The sequence below is a fragment of the Narcine bancroftii genome, chromosome 11, assembly GCF_036971445.1.
Source record: "Narcine bancroftii isolate sNarBan1 chromosome 11, sNarBan1.hap1, whole genome shotgun sequence".
Taxonomy (NCBI): domain Eukaryota; kingdom Metazoa; phylum Chordata; class Chondrichthyes; order Torpediniformes; family Narcinidae; genus Narcine; species Narcine bancroftii.
Window position 1 is genome coordinate 8,242,243 of NC_091479.1, and position 21,494 is coordinate 8,263,736.

A 21,494-nucleotide genomic window follows, 5' to 3' on the forward strand; every position below is an offset into this window, starting at 1 on the left:
CTCTCGCCATTTATTTCTCTACCTCTTTGGCCGCAATGCGAGTTGACTTGCCTGAATAGCACGCCTGAACCTTCTCCCTGTAATTCAGAACATGGGAGAATTTGGTTCATTCCCAGGTGCCCTTGAGTGTGAGCTGAGCTGGTGTGATCCCACCCTGTGCTCTGGCTGCCCTCCTGCATCTGCTCTCCCCACCACTTCAGCCTTCTGTTCTTTCTCCCACTGACCTCGCTCCTCCTCCCCTTTTCTCTCAACTCTGGTGAAGGAGGAAGAGGAGTTTGAGTTGCCGCCGCCACCCGCTGGCCGTCTGCTGCGAAGACACGTGCGGACCATCAAGGAGGTGCGGACGGTGATAACGCGAGTCATCACCGACGTTCTCTACGTGGATGGCAAGGAGGTGGAGCGCAAGGTCACCGAGGTGAGCATGGGGGGGGGGTGGGTGAGGGGGCAGCTGGGTGATGGGTTGGGGAGCTGGGGACGAGTGGCAGTTTGCGAGACGAGGGGGGTGTTGAGATGAGGGGGAAGGGTTGAGGATGGGTGGGGGTCGAGAGTGAAGGAAATGCAAAGGGAAGTGCAATGTATTTCCCCCCCCCCCCAAGGTAGGGAGGGGAAAGAAGTGCCCCCTGTGGGACAGAAAGCATCAGTTGGATGTTGCTCGGACCCTGGGGAGTGGTGGGAACGGATGGCCCTGCCCCCCCTACCTGCAGCCCACCCAGGACGCTACTCTGTGTGCGCTCCTCACTGTGACTGGGTGGAGAGGATCCACAAGGTGGGGGGGCAGCGTTGAGGGGCTGAGGGTAGGGAGAGGGACTCTGAGGGGACCGGGGAAGGGCAACAGGGTTATTGTTGTGGGTGGGGGGAGGGCGAGGGGGGTCCTCATGGTGGGGGGGGGGAGGTGCGAAGAGTCCTCATGGAGGTGGGGGATGGGCGAGGTGCTCTGTCAGTGAGACATCTGTCTGATTGCAGGAGAGCGAGGAGCCGCTGCTGGAAAGTCGGGAGTATGAGAACGAGATGTCCCCGTCCCGGGCCACAGGCTCCATGACCTCCGGGGACCTGGCAGACATCAGCTCATTCTCCTCGAAGGCCTCCAGCCTCCTGCGCGCTTCCAGTGGCTCCAGCAGCATTGTGTCCCTGGCTCACAGCGGGAGCAGCAGTGGGGGAGGGGGGGGCATTATGCAGGAACGGGTTAGGGGCGCCGGTGCTGCCAGGGGAAAGAACGGAGGAGCAGACCCTCGGGGGTTCATCATGCCCGTCGGGAGAGGCTCCCACACCAAACTTAGGTGGGTGTCCAGTGTTCCTGAACAATGGGGGTCAACAGCATGGTGATGGGGTGGTGGAACTACATCCCCTTTAATTCCGCCCCTCCCCTTTAATTCCGTGCCATCCCGCCAACCCCCCTCCATGGCGTCCCACCGCGTGTCCCTCTGCACTCGCCCATCCATCGTCCCAGGGACAGGTTATACATAGTACCTTCCTCCCAACACTGCCCTGTCACGTACTCCCAGGGCAGATACAGCAGAGATTAGAGAGGGCTCTGCCTCCTCCTCTACTGGCACACCCAGCTGTCGCTCTGCCAAATTGTCTTCTATGCAGGAGAACCTGATTATTTACGCAAAGTTCCTTCAACGCCGACCTGCCACAGATTCCCACGGCAAGGGTCAGACACAGAGGTTTCTCCGAGGGCAGGGGTGTCCAGAGTGAAGCTCCCATTGTCTTGTGTCTACTGCTTGACTCACCTTTTGAGCCTGTGGTGTGGCGTTGTTTACCTCTCACATGAGCTCCAAGCTGCTCAGTGAGAAGCCCACGTCTCCCAGAGCGGGATGTATCTGATGTCCAGTTCACATCGGTCTGATGTCTGACGTGTCCAGTTTGGATCTGCTGGTGATCTTTTAAATTTTGTGTTACATTTTCATGTCAGCCCCCGGCGAATTGGTGCCCACAACTGGTCGCCTTCAAAGCATCCGCTGTCCGGAGTGGCAGAGAGTGACGAGCCGTCCCTGAGTACAAGGCTGATGCCGCGAAGCCCAGCTCCGCGAGGCAGAGGGAAGAGGGGGCGGCCACCCATCCGGTCTACGGTCGGGAGGTGAGGAGAGATGCCAGAAGTGAATCCCAGTGTGGCCGGACCAGAGGCCACTTGTCCCATCAATCCTGTGCTGTTCAGACACAACTCACTCCCCAGGTGGCATCGAGTTGAACAACACAGGGACAGGCCCATTGCATCCAATCTGACCTGCGCTCATCAGAACACAAAATAAGAGCAGGAGTTGGTCATCTGGCCCGTCGAGCCTGCTCTGTCATTCAATGGCTAATCTGATGATGGGCTCATCTCCACCTACCTGCTTTTCCCCTTAATTCCCCCCTACTATGTTGAAATCTATCCAACCTTGTCTTAAATATATTCACTGAGGTCGCCTCCACTGCTTCAATGGGCAGCAAATTCCACAGATTCACCTCCCTCTGGGAAAAACAGTTCCTCCTCATCTCTGTCCTAAATCTACTCCCCTGGATCTTGAGGCTATGTCCCCTAGTTCCAGTCTCCCCCACTAATGAGAACAACTTACCTACCTCTATCTTAGAATTTTATATGTTTCTATAAGATCCTCTCTCATTCTTCTCAATTCCAGTGAGTACAGTCCCAGACGACTCAATCTCTCCTTGTAGTCCAACCCCCTCGTCTCTGGAATCAACCTGGTGACCTTCTCTGCATCCCCCCCAAAGCCAGTGCATCCTTCCTCGAGTAAGGAGACCAGACTGCACGCAGTCCTCCAGATGCGGCCTCACCAGGACCTTGCACAGCTCCAGCATAACCTCCCTGCTCCTAAATTCAATCCCTCCAGCAATGATGGCCAACTTTCCATTTGCCTTCTTGTCATCTGCAAACCAACCTTTTGTGATTCATGCACAAGCTTTCCCAAGCCCTTCCACATGGCAACATGCTGCAATCGCTTGCCATTTAAATAATGATCTGATCTTCCATGATTCCTTCCAACGGAGATAACCTCACACTTGCCAGCATTGTCCTCCACCTGCCAGACCCGTCCCATTGGCCCACGTGAAGGTAATGTCCTCTGAGCCTTTCCAGTGGGGAGATGGAGATTGGCTGTGGTGGCCGGTGGGGAGTGCACCACTGGGGTTCCAATCCAGCGCTGTCTGGAAGGAGTTTGTACATCTATGGGTTTCCTCCCAGTGTTCAAAACGTGTAGGGGTTGTAGGTCAATGAGGTGTGATTGGGCGGCACGATCTCGTGGGCCGAAAGGGCCTGTTATTGAGCTGTATGTTCAAATTAAATTTAAATTGAAATATATAAATTAAAATGGCCCCTCTTCTACATTCATCGCCCTGGTCTCTGAAAGGAAACCTGTTGCCTTCTTCACCACGCGCCGGGAAGAATGGGCTTGAACCCCAAGGTCTCGCTGCTCAGTGTTTCCTCTAACATCCGACCCCCCTCAGATGCTGTCTGGCCCATCCCTGATTACTCAGGGTTCCAGCTTCAGTGGGTCTTCTGCTTCAATTCTCTTCCCATGTTACCTCAAGAAGCATTAGCTGTGAGCCAGGCACTGAACCGTCACGTCTCCCAACCTCAGGATGGCTGTCGGTTGGTGTTTTGGTGTGGTGGGGAGTCCCCAGTGTCTCTTCAGGAAGGGCAATTGTGATCCCTGGCCCATGCCTCAGAGATTGCCAGTGGAGGGGGGAAGGAGGCACCAGGGCAGACTCATGAGCAGTGGGGAGAGTTTCTAGCTGTAGATTATTAGGCAGTCTCTTCCACAGGATCCAGGCAGGAAGGCCCAGTGAGTCCAGACCAGTGGAGGTGAAGGGGAATTTCCCCCTAGTGTTTATCCTGCCACTGGCGGCTTGCTGGGGACCAATATCTCCCGTGCTTCCCATGCCTCCGTGGGGGACAGGCCAGCTCCCCGCAGCATCACCGGTTTGGGGGGGTGGGGGGGAATCCAGACTTGCTCCTTTGGGCCCCAGTCATTCCGGGATCCAGTCTGGGGAGTGAGGCCAAGGGAACTGTAGGAGGCAGACAGGCTGGCATGTGGTTCACTGTTCATCCAGGTATGGGGGTGGGGGAAATGTTGAGGCTCTATTTCCCCATGCACGTGAAGTATCTCGGTGTGTGTGGTGGCTGCCGGTAGCTCCAGAGGAAGGGATTAGAGCAGATATTTCGGGAATGGGGGGGAGGGGTAAATGTTCACATTCATTGACTTTACTCTCCTTCCCCCTTCCTCTCTCGACCCCCACCACTCCTGTGCCACCCTTCCTTTGCCTCGCTCTCTGCTGCTGTCCCACCCTCCTGGTTACTCCTCCGACTGGTCCCCATCACCTCTCTCTCTCAACCCCACCACTCCCATCCTTCTCTATCACTGGAATTGCTCACCATCCCTCTTCCCTCCATCTCACCATCACTTCCCCCTCTCCACTCCCCCTCCATATTCACCCCCACTTCTCTGAACCACTGCCCTCCTCTGCAACCCCCTCCTCTCGCCCCCACCCACCCACTCTCCTTCTATCCTCTTGCCTCCCCGCCCCTTGCCCTCTCACCCCACCATCTCGCTCTCTCTGTTTCACTCACCCGCTCCCTCTCCCTAACCCTTTCCCCACCTTGTTCCTCTCACCATCTTCCTCCTCCTCTCCCCCCCGCCCCAGGGAGATGATGCAATCGGTGCAGCGGCCACGGGGGGAGAATGCGTCAGCTGCTACGTCCCCAGAGGAGGAACAGTACACGCGCATCGCTATCCGCCCCCCTGAGACGCAGGCCTCCCCCTTGCCCCGCTCGGCCTCCCCCGAGATCCCCCCGCTGCAGGCGGCCTCTCCCTCCGAGGCCAGGCTGCCGGCCTCCTCCCAGACCAGCAGCTTCGTGGGGCTGCGGGTGGTGGCTAAGTGGTCATCCAATGGCTACTTCTACTCTGGGACCATCACCCGCGTGTCAGGCCACGGCAAATACACCGTGCTCTTCGATGACGGCTACGAGTGCGAGGTGCCGGGCAAGGACATCCTGCTGTGTGACCCCATCCCCATCGAGACCGAAGTCACCGCCCTATCTGACGACGAGTACTTCAGCGCAGGTGGGTGTACATCCGACTGGGAGCGTCGGTTCGATTCCTGCTCTGATTGGTCTATCTGACTGCATAGGACAGGTGGGAAGTGTGTCGGGATGGGTAAGGCCATCCATGGAATATTACAGCATAGTACAGGCCCTTCCTATCTCTATTTTTCTTCCATCCATGTGCCTGTCTAAGACTCTCTTAAATGCCCCTAGAAAGGAATTCCAGGCACCCACCACTCTCTGTGTTAATGATGTCTCCCCTAAACTTCCCTCCCTTCACTTTGTACAGACGTCCTCTGGTGTTTGCTGTTCCTGTCCTGGGAAACGGGCGCTGGCTGTCCATCCTATCTATGCCTCTCAGAACCTTGTAGACCTCTATCAAGTCTCCTCTCATCCATCTTCACTCCAAAGAGAAAAGTCCCAGCTCTGTTAACCTTGCCTCATAAGCCTTGTTTCCCAATCCAGGCAACATCCTGGTGAATCTCTTCTGCACCCTCTCCATGGCTTCCACATCCTTGCTGTAATGAGGTGACCAGAACTGAACACTGCTGTGTGTGTGGTCTAACCAGAGATTCAGCCTCTCAAATGGGGAGTGGAAGAGGCCATTCAGTCTCTCCTGACTGTTCTGCACCGCTCTGTTCTGGTTGGTTCACCTGCTCACCATATTTTATCCAAATTAAAAATTGGGATGATTGGATAAAAAAGCAGGGGAACTAATGACATTGGCAGGACCCCGATCTCGCCAGCGTGCTTTGACAGCGAGAAATCTGGGATGGCCTCTTCCTTGAGGCAAGGTGGTGGGCTGGTGATTGACAGGCTATCATGCCAATTGGTGACAGGTGATGGGGCAGGTTGCACCATCCGGCCGGGATGACAGGATAGTCCCCAGCCAATCACAAAGGCCAACTCACTGGGCCGTTTTCTGTCCCCACCAGCTCAGTCTGTGTCCCTCTAGTCTCGACGTGGTCACCGAGCGCTGAGACTCCCCTCTCCTCCCAGAGCAACTGGCTTCTGGGGCATTGGAAACTATCGGCTGTTAGATTTCAGAGAAGGGCGGGAAATTGAGGGGGGGGGGGTTAGGAGCAGAAAACACTAACTTGGTGGGTCAGGGTGGCAGTGGGGTGGGGGGAGAGTGAGTGGGGGGGTAATGGGTGATGAAGCAAGTTTGGGGAGTTACAGAGGGAGGGAAGGGGGAGTGGATAAAAGCTGAAAGTCGGAGAACGGGGTGTGCGCGAGAGACGGGGGGGGGTTTGGTGAAGGTTACAGGGAATTGTAGTTTATCTGATTGCTTGGAGGAGGTTGAGCCTCTTTCTCTGGTCCCGTGGGTGAAGCCCACTGTTACTGAGCCTCTGACCCGTTCCCGCCATCACAGGCATCGTGAGAGCCCATAGGAAGGAGCCCAACGAATTCTTCTACTGCATCGAGAAGGATGGCGTGCAGAAATGGTACAAGCGGATGGCCGTTATCCTTTCGCTGGAACAGGGCAACCGCCTGCGGGAGCAGTTTGGCCTTGACCCCTGTGAGCCCAGCACACCCCTGGCCATGGCAGCCGACATCAGCCTAGGTGAGGAGAGCATGTAGGCCAGACGGCCCCCATCTCCTCCCCGACATCCCACAGACTGCCCTCATCCTCGCCCCCTACCGACCCTCCCCCAGAGTCCTTGCTCCCCACCCCTCCTAGATATTTCCCCCCCTTTCCCACCCCCCCTCTCCAACTCGTCCAGCATCTCTGAGAAGTGTGGGGAACACCAAAGATCTCCACACCATTGTCCATTGAATATTTATACTTTTATTTATTTTTTTCTCTCAATGGGGAATATTACGGTCTTTTAGTTTCAACGGTTGTAGTTTGGTATATCTCCGTGGCTGCAACAAGAAGGAATTTACAATAAAATCCCTGCTATCTGGAATTAGAACATAGAACAATATAGCATGGTACAGGCCATTCAGTCCTCAAGGTTGTGCTGCCATATATTTGCTAAGTACTAAACCCTCCCTACCCCATAACCTTTTTCTTCCATCCACATGCTTGTGTAAGAAACACCCCTAATGTTTCAGCCTCCACCACCCACCCCCTGCAAGGCAGGCACCCACCATTCACTGTTTTTAAATTTAAAAAAAAATTACCCCTGATGTCTTTTACAAACTTTCCTCCCCTCACTTTGTACAGATATTCTCTGATGTTTGTTATTCCACCCCCCTGGGAAACAGGCACTGGCTGTCCACCCTATCTATGTCTCCTCTCTATCAAGTCTCCTCTCATCCTTCTATGCTCCAAAGAGAAAAGTCCCAGCTCTGCTAACCTTGCTTCACAAGACATTTTCCAATCCTGGTGAATCTCCTCTGCACCCTCTCCACAGCTTCCACATCTTTCCTGTAATGAGGTGACCAGAATTGAACACAATTCTCCAAGTGTGGTCTCACCAGAGGTTTGTAGAGTTGCCACATGACCTTTCTTCCCCTGAATTCAATCCCCCTATTAATGAATCCCAGCATCCCATAGATTGCATTAAATCTCCTTATCAACCTGCGCGGTGACCTTGAGGGACATATGGATTTGAACCCCGAGGTCCCTCTGTTCATCCACACTCTTAAGTAACCGACCATTAACCCTGTACTCAGCCGTCTGGTTTGTCCTTCCAAAGTGCATCACCTCACACTGATCCGGATTGAAATCCATCGGTCACTTCTCCGCCAAACTCTGCATCCTGTCTCTATCCTCTTGTAACAATCGACAACCCTCAACTCCATCCACAACTCCTCAAACCTTCGTGTCATCTGCAAACTTACGGACCCATCCTTCCGCCTCTTCATCCAGGTCATTTATAAACATTGCAAAGAGCAGGAGTCCCAGAACAGATCCTTGCGGTCCCTCCACTAGTCACCGACCTCCACTAGTCACCGACCTCCAGGCAGAAAGCTTCCCTTCCACTACTACTCTCTGCTTTCGACTTGCAAACCAATTTTTTATCCACACGGCCAAGGTTCCACTGATCCCTGCCTCATGACTTTCTGGATGAATTGCTGGTGGGGATCCTTATCAAATGCTTTGCTAAAAGCCACGTCAACCACATCTACTGCCTGATCCTCATCCATTTGTTTTGTTACCTCCTCAAAAAACTCAATTAGACTCGTGAGGCACGACCTTCCCTTCACAAAGCCCTGCTGACTATCCTTGAGTAACTGGACTTCTCCAAATGCTCAAAGATCCTGTCCTTATGAATCCTCTCTGTAAGTTTACACACCACTGACGTAAGACTCACCAGTTTATAAATCCCAGGATTCTCCCTATTACCTTTTTTAAACAAGGGGACAACATTTGCCGTTGTCCAATCCTCCGGCACCTCCCCTGCGGATTCAAAGATCATAGCTACTGCCCCAGCTCTCTCTTCCCTCGTTTCCCACAACAGCCTGGGGTATAATGCGACCGGTCCCGGGGACATTAACCTTGACATTTTTCAAGCAACCGGCAAAGAAAATGGCAGAAGAGAAATATGTTTTAAAAAAAAATTTGGGAGTTTAAAATTGGCACCGTGGTTCGTCATTCTAAAGCAACTGGCAAATTCACTTATCTGGCATCTACCAATCCCCATAGGTGCTAGATACTGGGGGTCTTACTGCACTTGGGTATACAGATGCCCTGCCACTTACAATGGTCCCACTTAATGATTTTTCTAAGTTACGACGGTCGTTATTGCTATATTTTACGATTTAAAAATTGTTTTTTTCAATATGGAATAAAAGGTGTTCAACATTTAATTATAAAATAGGGTTTGTTTTAGATAAATTTGCCCAGCTGTAGGCTACAGTAAGTGTTCTGAGCATGTTTAAGCTAGGCTTGCATATATTTGCTAGATACGGAACTGTATCTTGTTTCACTTACAATTTTCCCCACTTACGATGGGTTTATCGTATAAGAATCGGCTGCGCCGCTTGTTCATTGTCAGCCTGAGGCTCTGGTAATGGCGCCACGTGAATGGAGGTGGTAGTTGGTGACGGAGTGTTAACGGTGCGCCCACAGACAACCTCGTGGAAGGAAAGAGGAAGCGGCGCAGCAACACCGGGGCCAGCACACCCACGAGGAAGCAGGTGGACAGCCCAAGAGCACCCCCCCTCTCGGGGAAGAGAAAGCTGCTCAGCTCGGATGAGGAGCGCTCGCCGGCGAAACGCGGACGCAAGCCTGGCCCCAGGAAGTCTGGTAATGTTTGGTTGGGAGGGTAGACCATTTGGCTCATCAAGCCCGGTCTTTGAGAGTGTCCTCCTCTGGTATTGGGCAACAGGCCCTTCAGCCCAACCTGCCAATGCCAGCCCAAATGTCCCACCTGCCTGCATTTGGCCCAGATCCCTCTAAATTCATGGATTCGTCCAAATGTTTCTTAAACGTTGTCTTAGTCCAGAGGAGCCCAACCTTTTAATTTAGACATACAGCACAGTATCAGGCCATTTCGGCCCATGAGAATGTACCGGGGGTGTAGGTTAATTGGATGGCACAGACTCGTGGGATGAAATGGCCTGTTACTGTGCTGTACACCACCCCTAGGTCCCTGCCTCAAGCATCTCCTCAACAGCCCTTTGTTCCATTCACCCACCACCTTCTGTGTATAATCATTACCCCTCAGGTTGCTGTTAAATCTCTTGCCATCCCCTCCCCACTATGTCCCCCAGTTACTGATGCCCCTACTCTGGGTGGGGTTGGATGGAGTTTGGGGTGGGGGGGGGGAGAAGATTCTGCATTCACCCAATCTAATCCTCTCTTGATTCTGTCCACCTCTGTGATATCACTCATCCTCCTGCTCTCCAAGGAATAAAGCCCTAGCCTGCTCCACCTCTCCCTGTAGTTCAGCAACCCCCAACCCCCAAAGTCCTGGCAATGTCCTCAGCACCCTCCAACTCATTCCTGTATAAGAGTGACCAAAGCTGAACCCAATCCTCCCCATGGACCTGTAAATGAGACCCAGCCAGGACGGACTTCAGAAACATCAGATGGTGGAAGGGATTCGGTGGAATCCAATAACTGGGCTTGATGAGATCAGCACAGCACGTTGTACTGGGTGTATGAAATGGGCTTCAGGGGGAGGTGGTTGAGGCAGGGACTAAGGCAATGTTTAAGAAACATTTGGACAAATCCATGGATTTACAAGGGTATGTGCCAAACACAGGCAGGTGGAAGTAGTGTGGGTGGGACACTTGGAGCAGCATGCACAGGTTGGAGAGAGGGCGAGGGGCGGGAGTGGGGTAAGGGGGGGAGGGAGAGAGGAGAGGAGGGGGTGAAAGGGATGGGGAGAGAGAAGGAGAGGGTGAAAGGGATGGGAAGATGGCAGGAGTAGGGGAGTGGGAGAGAGGTGAGGTTGGAGGGAGGGAGAGGTGGGGAGAAGTGGGATGGGAGGCAGGGAGGGTGGGGAGGAAGGGAACTCTCGAAGGAGCAGAAAGATTTTGGAACAGTCCTGCAGGAGGGGCTGGTCGGCCAGTTTGGGTGCATATCTGATCGGTGGTATCCATTGTGCAGGGATCTCAAAGCCGAGCGAGTTTTCTAGCCCCTCAGAGGGGGAGATGTCTTGCGGGACCGGCCCCTCAGTGGAGACACAGCACGGCCCCCTCCCCAAGAGCCCCACCCTCTTTGTGGGCTACGCCTTCATACTCACTGCAGCCACAGAGTCCGACCGACAGACCAACAAGACCACCCAGAAAGACGGCACCTTCAGTGGTGAGGAGGACGAAGGTAAATCTGGGCCCTGGCGGAGGAACCAAGGGGAGTGGTCTCAAGACGGGGAGGTGTGGGTAAATGGGTGAACACAGATGGAACACAGGACAGATATGAACAGAGGGAAAGGGGGGGTATGGGGTGAATGGAGGGGGAGCGATCAGAGTGAGGTGTTGTGGACAGCAAGGAGGGTTTCAAAGTTTGCAGAGGGATCTGGACCAGTTGGAAAGATGGCCAATGGAATTTAATGTGGACAAGTGCGAGGTGTTGGATTTTGGAAGGACAAACCAAGAAAGGACATGATGAACGGTCGAGCACTGAGGAGTGTGGTAGAATAGAGGGAACTGGCAATGCAGATACATAATCCCCTGAAAGTGTTCTCACAGATAAATGTACAAGTTGTATAAGACATGGGGAGGCCAAATTTGGAGGATTGTGTGGCGTTTTGGTCACCAACTACAGGAAAGATATCAATAAGATAGAAAGAGAGCAGAGAAGATTTACTGAGATGTTGCCCGGACTTCAGGAAGTGAGTTACAGGGAAAGGTTAAACAGGTTCAGACTTTATTCCCTGGTGCAAAGAAGAATGAGGGGAGATTTGACAGAGGTGTTTTAAAATTATAGGGGGTATATACAGAGTAAATGTCGGTAGGATTTTTCCACTGAGATACAAACCAGAGGACATGGGTTAAGGGTGAAAGGGAAAAGATTTAGGAGGAACATAAAGGGGATCTTCTTCACACAGAGTAGTGGGAGTGCAGAATGAGCTGCCAGCTGAAGTGGTGAATGTGGGCTCAATTTTAACATTTAAGAAGAGTTTGGACAGGTATATGGATGGGAAAGGTATGGAGGGCTATGGACTGGGTGCAGGTCAGTGGGACTAATTCAGCACAGACTAGAAGGGCCGAAGAGCCTATTTCTGTGCTGTCATGTTCTGTAGATTGGAGAAAGGTGAAGTGTGGGGCTGGGGAGAGGAGATAATGGTGAAAGCATCTGCAGAGGTTCAGCATGGGAGTGGGGGAATGGAAATGTGAGTATAACCCTTGGCCTGGACTCTCTTCTCCGTGTTGAAGTGGGGTCTCACCGTGTGTCCGTCTGACCCTAGAGTATGTGGAGACAGCGGCGTACGATAAACAGTACACAGAGTCCCAGCTCCGAGCCGGTGGGGGCTATATCCTGCAGGACTTCAACGAAGCCCAGGTAAGAGGGGTTCAGCGATGGCCGGAGTGAGGGAGGGCAGCAGAGCAGGACTCTGCCATAGCCCGACCCGATCCTCCAGAGCGATACACGGCTTGAACCCAGCTTCCTCAGAAAATTGTGAGAGGTGAAGGTGCCGAAACTTCAAGCCAACGGTGAGAGGTTGGAGCGTCTCAGCAGGTCAGACAGAATCCAATAGAGATTCCCTTCCTGAAACAAAATTGATCCATCAGGGCAGACACGGAATGGATTTAGCAAAGGCAGGTTGTGTTTGGCCAACTCACGAGTTCTTTGGGGATATAACTAGCGCGGTCGACCGAGGGGAGCAGGTGGATGTTTTTACCTGGATTTCCAGAAGGTGCCATGGAAAAGGCTTGTGCGCAAGATAAGGATGTTTAGAATTGGGGGTGATTGTATGAGCATGGATAGAGGATTGGTTAACCTCCAGAAAGCAGAGAGTTGGGATATGGGGCGGGGGGGGGGGGGGGTGGGTGAGTGTTCTGGTTGACAGTCATTGGGGAGTGGGGTGTCTCAGAGGTTGATGCTGGGTCCACAACTGTTCACGATATACATTAATGATCTGGAAGAGGGGACAGAATGTAGTGTATCCAAGTTTGCTGAGAACCTAAATTGTGCGGAGAAGCAAATGGTGTAGAGGATATGGAGAGTCTGCAGAGAGATATCGATAGGTTAAGTGAGTGGTCAAGGGTCTGGCAGATGGAGTCCAATGTTGGTAAATATGAGGTTATCCACTTTGGAAGGAAAAATGGAAGATCAGATTATCATTTAAATAGCAAACGATTGCAGCATGGTGCCGAGCAGGACTCATGCATGAATCACAAAAGGTTGGTTTGCAGATGTAGCAGGCTCTCGAGGGCAAATGGGATTGTTGGCCTTGTGTTGCAAAAGGGATTGAATTTAGGAGCAGGGACGTTTACACTGCAACTGGAGGAGAAATTGAGTCGTCTGGGACTGAACTTGCTGGAATTTAGAAGAATGAGAGGGAATCTTACAGAAACATCTAAAATTATGAAAGACCTAGACAAGATAGAGGTAGGCAAGTTGTTCCCAATGGTGGGGGAGACCAGAAGTGGGGGACATAGCCGTAAGATCCAGGAGAATAGATTTTGGACAGAGATGAGGAGAAACTGCTTTTCCCAGAGGGTGGTGATTCTGTGGAATTTGCTGCCCATTGAAGTAGTGGAGGCGGCCTCAATATATTTAAGACAAGGTTGGATAGATTTCTACATAGTAGGGGAATTAAGGGATATGGGGAAAAGGCAGATAGGTGGAGATGAGCATATCAGATCAGCCATGGTCTCATTGAATGGTGCAGCAGGCTCAACGGGCCGAACAGCTGACTTTGTCTATCCGTCTCTCTCCACGGACACTGCCTGTCTTGCTGAGTCCCTCCTACAGTCTCACTGTTTGCTCCTCAGCCTTCCACCTCTTTAATACACTCCCAATTGGGAAGGTGTGTGTTCATTGCCCCCTCTTGCCCTGATTCGGCCTGTGAACATCCTCCTTCCCTCAAAGTGAACACCCTGTGTTCTCTCCCACTGCCTTTCCCACCCCTCTGTTCCAACTTGGTAGGTATAGTTACCACCAATGAGGCTGCCCTTGCTTCTCAAGGTTCCTTTATTGGTTTGCCTTGTAAAGGCCCCACTAGTCCAGTAACTCCAGAACTGAGGGGGAAGCAGAGGGGAGGCCCCTTCAGGGATACTGAGTGCCCGCTGATGCCACCGTCTTCTCTGTGTCCACGCGGCTTCCTGTCCAATTCAGCAATGACCCCGAACTCCAGGTGTCCGAGTCATTCCACCCCCAGCCATCCGGCCGATCGGGTAGCTGTCAGTGCCCGAGGCCCTTTGGGAGTCCTGCCCCCTCACGCGCCCCGGTCCCCCTCTTGGGAGTCCCTTTGCCTCTGCGGACGGTGCCTGACCTGCGGTGTGCTTACCATTGCTGCCATTTCAGTGCAAGGCTGCGTACCAATGCGTGTTGATCGCAGACCAGCACTGTCGCACCAAGAAGTACTTCCTGTGCATCGCCAGTGGAATGCCGTGTGTGTCCAACCTGTGGGTGCGTGACAGCTGCCTTGCCAACCAGCTGCAGCCGTACAAGAACTACCTGCTGCCTGCTGGCTACAGCGTGGAAGCGGACCGCATCCTGGAGTGGTGAGACTACGTGTTTACTCTCCCACACCTCAGTACATTCCCTCTGGTACAGCACAACACCAGCGCATCTAAATCAAGCAAGAATGATGGGATCCTTTCCTGCAAAACTTCGACTCGTTTACGTTCACTTCTCATCTGCAGCCCGCCCTCCCCCGCACGTGCCCTCGCGGCTGCGCATGCCCATGTTCCTTCATTTCCCTGCATTATGCTCACCTGCTTCCCCCTCTTCCCAGGCACCCTCGGACCACTCCGTTCAAGAACATGAAGATGCTGCTGGTTTCAGATCAGCAGGAGAATTTTCTCGGCCTGTGGCCGGAGATCCTGATGATGGGAGGGGCGACGTCAGTCCGACAGCACAACCCCACCGCACACGGCAAGGGTGAGAACATGGCTGGCGTTGGCCCACCGCCTTGAGCAGTGGAGGAGCAGAGTACCGTCGGTGAAGGGAGGAGGTGGGGTCTGAGGCTGAGAGTCAACCTAGTGCACTCCCAGGGTTAGACAGGGTGAAGCTCCCTCCTCACCATCCCATTGCACACTCACAGGGCTCAGGGTTAGACAGGGTGAAGCTCCCTCCTCACCGTCCCATTGCACATTCACAGGGCTCAGGGTTAGACAGGGTGAAGCTCCCTTCTCACCATCCCATCGTACACTCACAGGGCTCAGGGTTAGACAGGGTGAAGCTCCCTTCTCACCATCCCATCGTACACTCACAGGGCTCAGGGTTAGACAGGGTGAAGCTCCCTCCTCACCATCCCATCGTACACTCACAGGGCTCAGGGTTAGACAGGGTGAAGCTCCCTCCTCACCATCCCATCGCACACTCACAGGGCTCAGGGTTAGACAGGGTGAAGCTCCCTCCTCACCGTCCCATCACACACTCACAGGGCTCGGGGTTAGACAGGGTGAAACTCCCTCCTCACCGTCCCATCGCACACTCACAGGGCTCGGGGTTAGACAGGGTGAAACTCCCTCCTCACCGTCCCATCACACACTCACAGGGCTCGGGGTTAGACAGGGTGAAGCTCCTTCCTCACCATCCCATCACACACTCACAGGGCTCAGGGTTAGACAGGGTGAAACTCCCTCCTCACTGTCCCATCACACACTCACAGGGCTCGGGGTTAGACAGGGTGAAGCTCCCTCCTCACCAGCCCATCACACACTCACAGGGCTCAGGGTTAGACAGGGTGAAACTCCCTCCTCACCGTCCCATCACACACTCACAGGGCTCGGGGTTAGACAGGGTGAAGCTCCCTCCTCACCATCCCATCACACACTCACAGGGCTCAGGGTTAGACAGGGTGAAGCTCCCTCCTCACCGTCCCATCACACACTCACAGGGCTCGGGGTTAGACAGGGTGAAACTCCCTCCTCACCGTCCCATCACACACTCACAGGGCTCGGGGTTAGACAGGGTGAAGCTCCCTCCTCACCAGCCCATCACACACTCACAGGGCTCAGGGTTAGACAAAGTGAAGCTTCCTCCTCACCATCCCATCGCACACTCACAGGGCTCAGGGTTAGACAGGTTGAAGCTCCCTCCTCACCGTCCCATTGCACATTCACAGGGCTCAGGGTTAGACAGGGTGAAGCTCCCTTCTCACCATCCCATCGTACACTCACAGGGCTCAGGGTTAGACAGGGTGAAGCTCCCTGCTCACCATCCCATCGTACACTAACAGGGCTCAGGGTTAGACAGGGTGAAGCTCCCTCCTCACCATCCCATCGTTCACTCACAGGGCTCAGGGTTAGACAGGGTGAAGCTCCCTCCTCACCGTCCCATCGCACACTCACAGGGCTCAGTGTTAGACAGGGTGAAGCTCCCTCCTCACCGTCCCATCACACACTCACAGGGCTCAGGGTTAGACAGGGTGAAACTCCCTCCTCACCGACCCATCACACACTCACAGGGCTCAGGGTTAGACAGGGTGAAACTCCCTCCTCACCGTCCCATCACACACTCACAGGGCTCAGGGTTAGACAGGGTGAAGCTCCCTCCTCACCGTCCCATCACACACTCACAGGGCTCAGGGTTAGACAGGGTGAAACTCCCTCCTCACCGTCCCATCACACACTCACAGGGCTCGGGGTTAGACAGGGTGAAACTCCCTCCTCACCGTCCCATCACACACTCACAGGGCTCGGGGTTAGACAGGGTGAAACTCCCTCCTCACCGTCCCATCACACACTCACAGGGCTCGGGGTTAGACAGGGTGAAACTCCCTCCTCACCGTCCCATCACACACTCACAGGGCTCGGGGTTAGACAGGGTGAAGCTCCCTTCTCACCAGCCCATCACACACTCACAGGGCTCAGGGTTAGACAAGGTGAAGCTTCCTCCTCACCATCCCATCGCACACTCACAGGGCTCAGGGTTAGACAGGTTGAAGCTCCCTCCTCACCGTCCTATTGCACATTCACAGGGCTCAGGGTTAGACAGGGTGAAGCTCCCTCCTCACCGTCCTATTGCACATTCACAGGGCTCAGGGTTAGACAGGGTGAAGCTCCCTCCTCACCGTCCCATCACACACTCACAGGGCTCAGGGTTAGACAGGGTGAAACTCCCTCCTCACCGTCCCATCACACACTCACAGGGCTCAGGGTTAGTCAGGGTGAAGCTCCCTCCTCACCGTCCCATCACACACTCACAGGGCTCAGGGTTAGACAGGGTGAAACTCCCTCCTCACCATCCCATCGCACACTCACAGGGCTCAGGGTTAGACAGGGTGAAGCTCCCTCCTCACCGTCCCATCACACACTCACAGGGCTCAGGGTTAGACAGGGTGAAACTCCCTCCTCACCGTCCCATCACACACTCACAGGGCTCGGGGTTGGACAGGGTGAAACTCCCTCCTCACCGTCCCATCACACACTCACAGGGCTCGGGGTTAGACAGGGTGAAGCTCCCTCCTCACCATCCCATCACACACTCACAGGGCTCAGGGTTAGACAGGGTGAAACTCCCTCCTCACTGTCCCATCACACACTCACAGGGCTCGGGGTTAGACAGGGTGAAGCTCCCTCCTCACCAGCCCATCACACACTCACAGGGCTCAGGGTTAGACAGGGTGAAACTCCCTCCTCACCGTCCCATCACACACTCACAGGGCTCGGGGTTAGACAGGGTGAAGCTCCCTCCTCACCATCCCATCACACACTCACAGGGCTCAGGGTTAGACAGGGTGAAGCTCCCTCCTCACCGTCCCATCACACACTCACAGGGCTCGGGGTTAGACAGGGTGAAACTCCCTCCTCACCGTCCCATCACACACTCACAGGGCTCGGGGTTAGACAGGGTGAAGCTCCCTCCTCACCAGCCCATCACACACTCACAGGGTCTGGGTTAGACAAGGTGAAGCTTCCTCCTCACCATCCCATCGCACACTCACAGGGCTCAGGGTTAGACAGGTTGAAGCTCACTCCTCACCGTCCCATTGCACATTCACAGGGCTCAGGGTTAGACAGGGTGTAGCTCCCTTCTCACCATCCCATCGTACACTCACAGGGCTCAGGGTTAGACAGGGTGAAGCTCCCTGCTCACCATCCCATCGTACACTCACAGGGCTCAGGGTTAGACAGGGTGAAGCTCCCTCCTCACCATCCCATCGTACACTCACAGGGCTCAGGGTTAGACAGGGTGAAGCTCCCTCCTCAACATCCCATCGCACACTCACAGGGCTCAGTGTTAGACAGGGTGAAGCTCCCTCCTCACCGTCCCATCACACACTCACAGGGCTCAGGGTTAGACAGGGTGAAACTCCCTCCTCACCGTCCCATCACACACTCACAGGGCTCAGGGTTAGACAGGGTGAAACTCCCTCCTCACCGTCCCATCACACACTCACAGGGCTCAGGGTTAGACAGGGTGAAGCTCCCTCCTCACCGTCCCATCACACACTCACAGGGCTCAGGGTTAGACAGGGTGAAACTCCCTCCTCACCGTCCCATCACACACTCACAGGGCTCAGGGTTAGACAGGGTGAAACTCCCTCCTCACCGTCCCATCACACACTCACAGGGCTCAGGGTTAGACAGGTTGAAGCTCCCTCCTCACCGTCCAATTGCACATTCACAGGGCTCAGGGTTAGACAGGGTGAAGCTCCCTCCTCACTGTCCCATCACACACTCACAGGGCTCAGGGTTAGACAGGGTGAAACTCCCTCCTCACCGTCCCATCACACACTCACAGGGCTCAGGGTTAGACAGGGTGAAGCTCCCTCCTCACCGTCCCATCACACACTCACAGGGCTCGGGGTTAGACAGGGTGAAGCTCCCTCCTCACCGTCCCATCACACACTCACAGGGCTCAGGGTTAGACAGGGTGAAGCTCCCTCCTCACCGTCCCATCACACACTCACAGGGCTCGGGGTTAGACAGGGTGAAACTCCCTCCTCACCGTCCCATCACACACTCACAGGGCTCAGGGTTAGACAGGGTGAAGCTCCCTCCTCACCGTCCCATCACACACTCACAGGGCTCGGGGTTAGACAGGGTGAAGCTCCCTCCTCACCGTCCCATCACACACTCACAGGGCTCAGGGTTAGACAGGGTGAAGCTCCCTCCTCACCGTCCCATCACACACTCACAGGGCTCGGGGTTAGACAGGGTGAAGCTCCCTCCTCACCATCCCATCACACACTCCTGGGGCCTGGAGTTGGGTGATTACCCCACCCTGAACCTTGAGTGGAACTGAACTCGTTGTCCGCTGCTGTGTGCGGAGTCCGACTCTGCAAGTAGCTGCGTGGTCGATCAGACATTTCTCTCACTCTGATCTTTGCAGATGTCCCATTGGGGATCTTCGACATTGTGGTGACCGACCTCTCCTGCCCTGCGTCGCTGCTGAAGTGTGCGGAATCGCTGGCTGTGCCCGTGGTCTCACAGGAGTGGGTAATCCAAAGCTTGGTGACAGGACGGAGAGTCAATCAGTACAGTCATCCCACGTACAAACACACCTACAAGCCCAGCTAAGAGGAGGGCGCCGGTCACCAACCTTCCCCTCTCCCTTGCTCCCCCATCTCCGCCAATCAATTGTGCTGTTGTTTTACATTTTAGAAGCTTTTAACTGTCTGTGTTTGTAACTGCATGTATGAAAAATGTACATAGTTTTATTGGTCTCATTTTTATTAAAAAATAATGGAATAAACTGAAGTTTTACTGCAGTTTGTCAGCTTTTAATTTAAAAAAAATAATTTTTTCAAGTGAACAAGAGGTCTACAAGATTGAGAGGCATAGATTGGGTGGGTAGTCGGCACCTGTTTCCCAGGGTGGGACCAGAAAACACCAGAGGACGTCTGTACAAAGTGAAGGGAGGCATCGGGGGTATTTTTTAGAATTTTGGGTGCCTGGAATGCCTTGCCAGGGGGTAATGGTGGAGGCTGAACATTCGGGGCATTGAAGAGACTGAGACAGGTACATATAGGTCAGCACAACATCGGGGGCAGAAGGGCCTGTCTGTGCTGTTGGATCGATTCAGAGACAAGATTTTGATCGGTAGCCGGGGGATAAAAAGCAGATATGATTGCAGTGATTAAACCATAGAACATTACAGCACAGAAACAGGCCCTTCAGCCCTTCTAGACTGCCAAACCAATTTTGTTTTAGCCCCACTGATCGGCACCCAGTCCATACCTCTCCCATCCATGTAGCTGCCCACATTCACCACTTCAGCTGGCAGCTCATTCCACACCCCCACCTCTCTCTGTGTGAAGAAGTTCCCCTTCAACTTTTCCCCTTAACCTATGTCCTCTAGTTTGTATCTCAGTAGAAAAAGACTACCTACATTTATTCTGTCTCTACCCCCTATAATTTTAAATATCTCAATCAAATCTCCCCTCATTCTTCTACGCTCCAGGGAATAAAGTCCTAACCTGTTTAACCTTTCTCTGTAACTCCGTTTCTGAAGTTTGGGCAACATCTTATACTCAATACTTTGATTTATGAAGGCCAATATGCCAAAAGCTCCACTTCACAACCCTATCCATCTGTGTCATCACTTTCAAGGAATTCTGTATCTGTATTCCCAGATCCCTGATCTTCCACTCTCCTCCATGCCCAACCATTCACTGTGTTTGTCCTTCCAAAATGCAACACCTCACACTTGTCTGCATTAAATTCAGTCGGCAACTTTTCAGCTGGTCTCAATCTCTGCAAGCTTTGAAAATTGCTGTCCACAACAACTCCAATCTTGGTGGCATCTGCAAACTTGCTGATCTGATACATCAATAATTTGGCTGATAATGTGATAAAACAACCAGCACTGATCCCTGAGGCACAGCACTAATCGCAGGCTCCAGTCTGAGAAGCAATCATCCACCACCACTCTCTGGCTTCTCCCATCCAGCCATTGTCAAATCCAGTTCACTACTTCATGAGTACTGAGCCTCTAAATACTAACCTCCCATGTAAGATCTTGTCAAAGGCCTTGGTAAAGTCCACGTAGACAACATCCACAGCCTTTCCTTCGTCAGCTTTCCTGGTAACCTTGGAAAACTCAGATTGGTTAAACTCAACCTACCATGCACAAAGCCATGTTGACTCTTCTGAATCAAGATTGAGAGGCTTCCTGAGTGAATACTGATTGGGGGGTAAAAAAAAAACATTTAAGATCTCCACACAAAGTCAATTGCTCTGATCTTCGCGGGGACCCATTTTGTCCCTCATTCTTCTTTTACTCTCAATACACCTGTAGAAACCCTTAGGCGTTTCCTTCACATTGTCGGCCAAAAGCAACATCGAGTCTTCTTTTAGCCTTGCATTTTTTATACTCCCCATTTGCTCCATGTTGCCTATACCCGTTCTACACCTCTCTTCTTCCGAACCAGATCCAATATCCCTCGAAAACCAAGGTTCCCTCTGCCTGCAATCCTTACCTTTAATCCTGACAGGAACATACAGAATCTGAACTCTCAAAATTTCACTTGTGAAGGTTCTCCACTGACCTCGCTCATCCTTGCCCAACTTTTCAGTAAGTTGAAAACAACTTATCCTAATCCACACATTCTGGATCCTTTCTCATTTCCTCAAAGTTGGCCTTTCTCCAACTTAGAATCTCAACCCGAGGCCCAGACGTATCCTTCTCCATAATTAACTTGAAACTAATGGCATTATGATCTCTGGACACAATGTTCCCCTACACATACTTCTGTCACCTGCCCTGTCTCGTTCCCTAATAGGAGATCCAGTATTTCACACTCTCTACTTGATGCCTCTAAATACTGATTTAGAAAACTTTCCTGAACACATTTGACAAGCTCCAAGCCACCCAGCCCTTTTATACTATGGGAGTCCCAATTGATATGTGGAAAGTTAAAATCCCTGACTCTCACAACCATATTTCCTGCAGCTGTCTGCTATCTCTACGGATTTGCTCCTCCAATTGACT

The 21,494-nt window shown here is 53.1% G+C and overlaps 1 protein-coding gene across 12 annotated transcripts in view; it reads left to right on the forward strand.

Moving 5' to 3' along the window:
* Positions 1–19,272, forward strand: part of tp53bp1 (tumor protein p53 binding protein, 1) — a 63,364-nt gene extending 44,092 nt beyond the window's left edge. For all 12 annotated transcript variants that reach the window (XM_069902498.1, XM_069902496.1, XM_069902499.1 and 9 more), the window contains 11 exons: positions 263–415; positions 964–1,277; positions 1,916–2,080; positions 4,645–5,063; positions 6,417–6,608; positions 9,066–9,242; positions 10,551–10,763; positions 11,851–11,945; positions 13,914–14,113; positions 14,347–14,492; positions 18,894–19,272. In XM_069902498.1, coding sequence (XP_069758599.1) covers positions 263–415; positions 964–1,277; positions 1,916–2,080; positions 4,645–5,063; positions 6,417–6,608; positions 9,066–9,242; positions 10,551–10,763; positions 11,851–11,945; positions 13,914–14,113; positions 14,347–14,492; positions 18,894–19,081 — 2,262 coding nt within the window. In that variant the 3' untranslated portion in view covers positions 19,082–19,272. The remainder of the gene's footprint in view (positions 1–262; positions 416–963; positions 1,278–1,915; positions 2,081–4,644; positions 5,064–6,416; positions 6,609–9,065; positions 9,243–10,550; positions 10,764–11,850; positions 11,946–13,913; positions 14,114–14,346; positions 14,493–18,893) is intronic.
* The last annotated feature ends 2,222 nt before the right edge of the window (positions 19,273–21,494 follow it).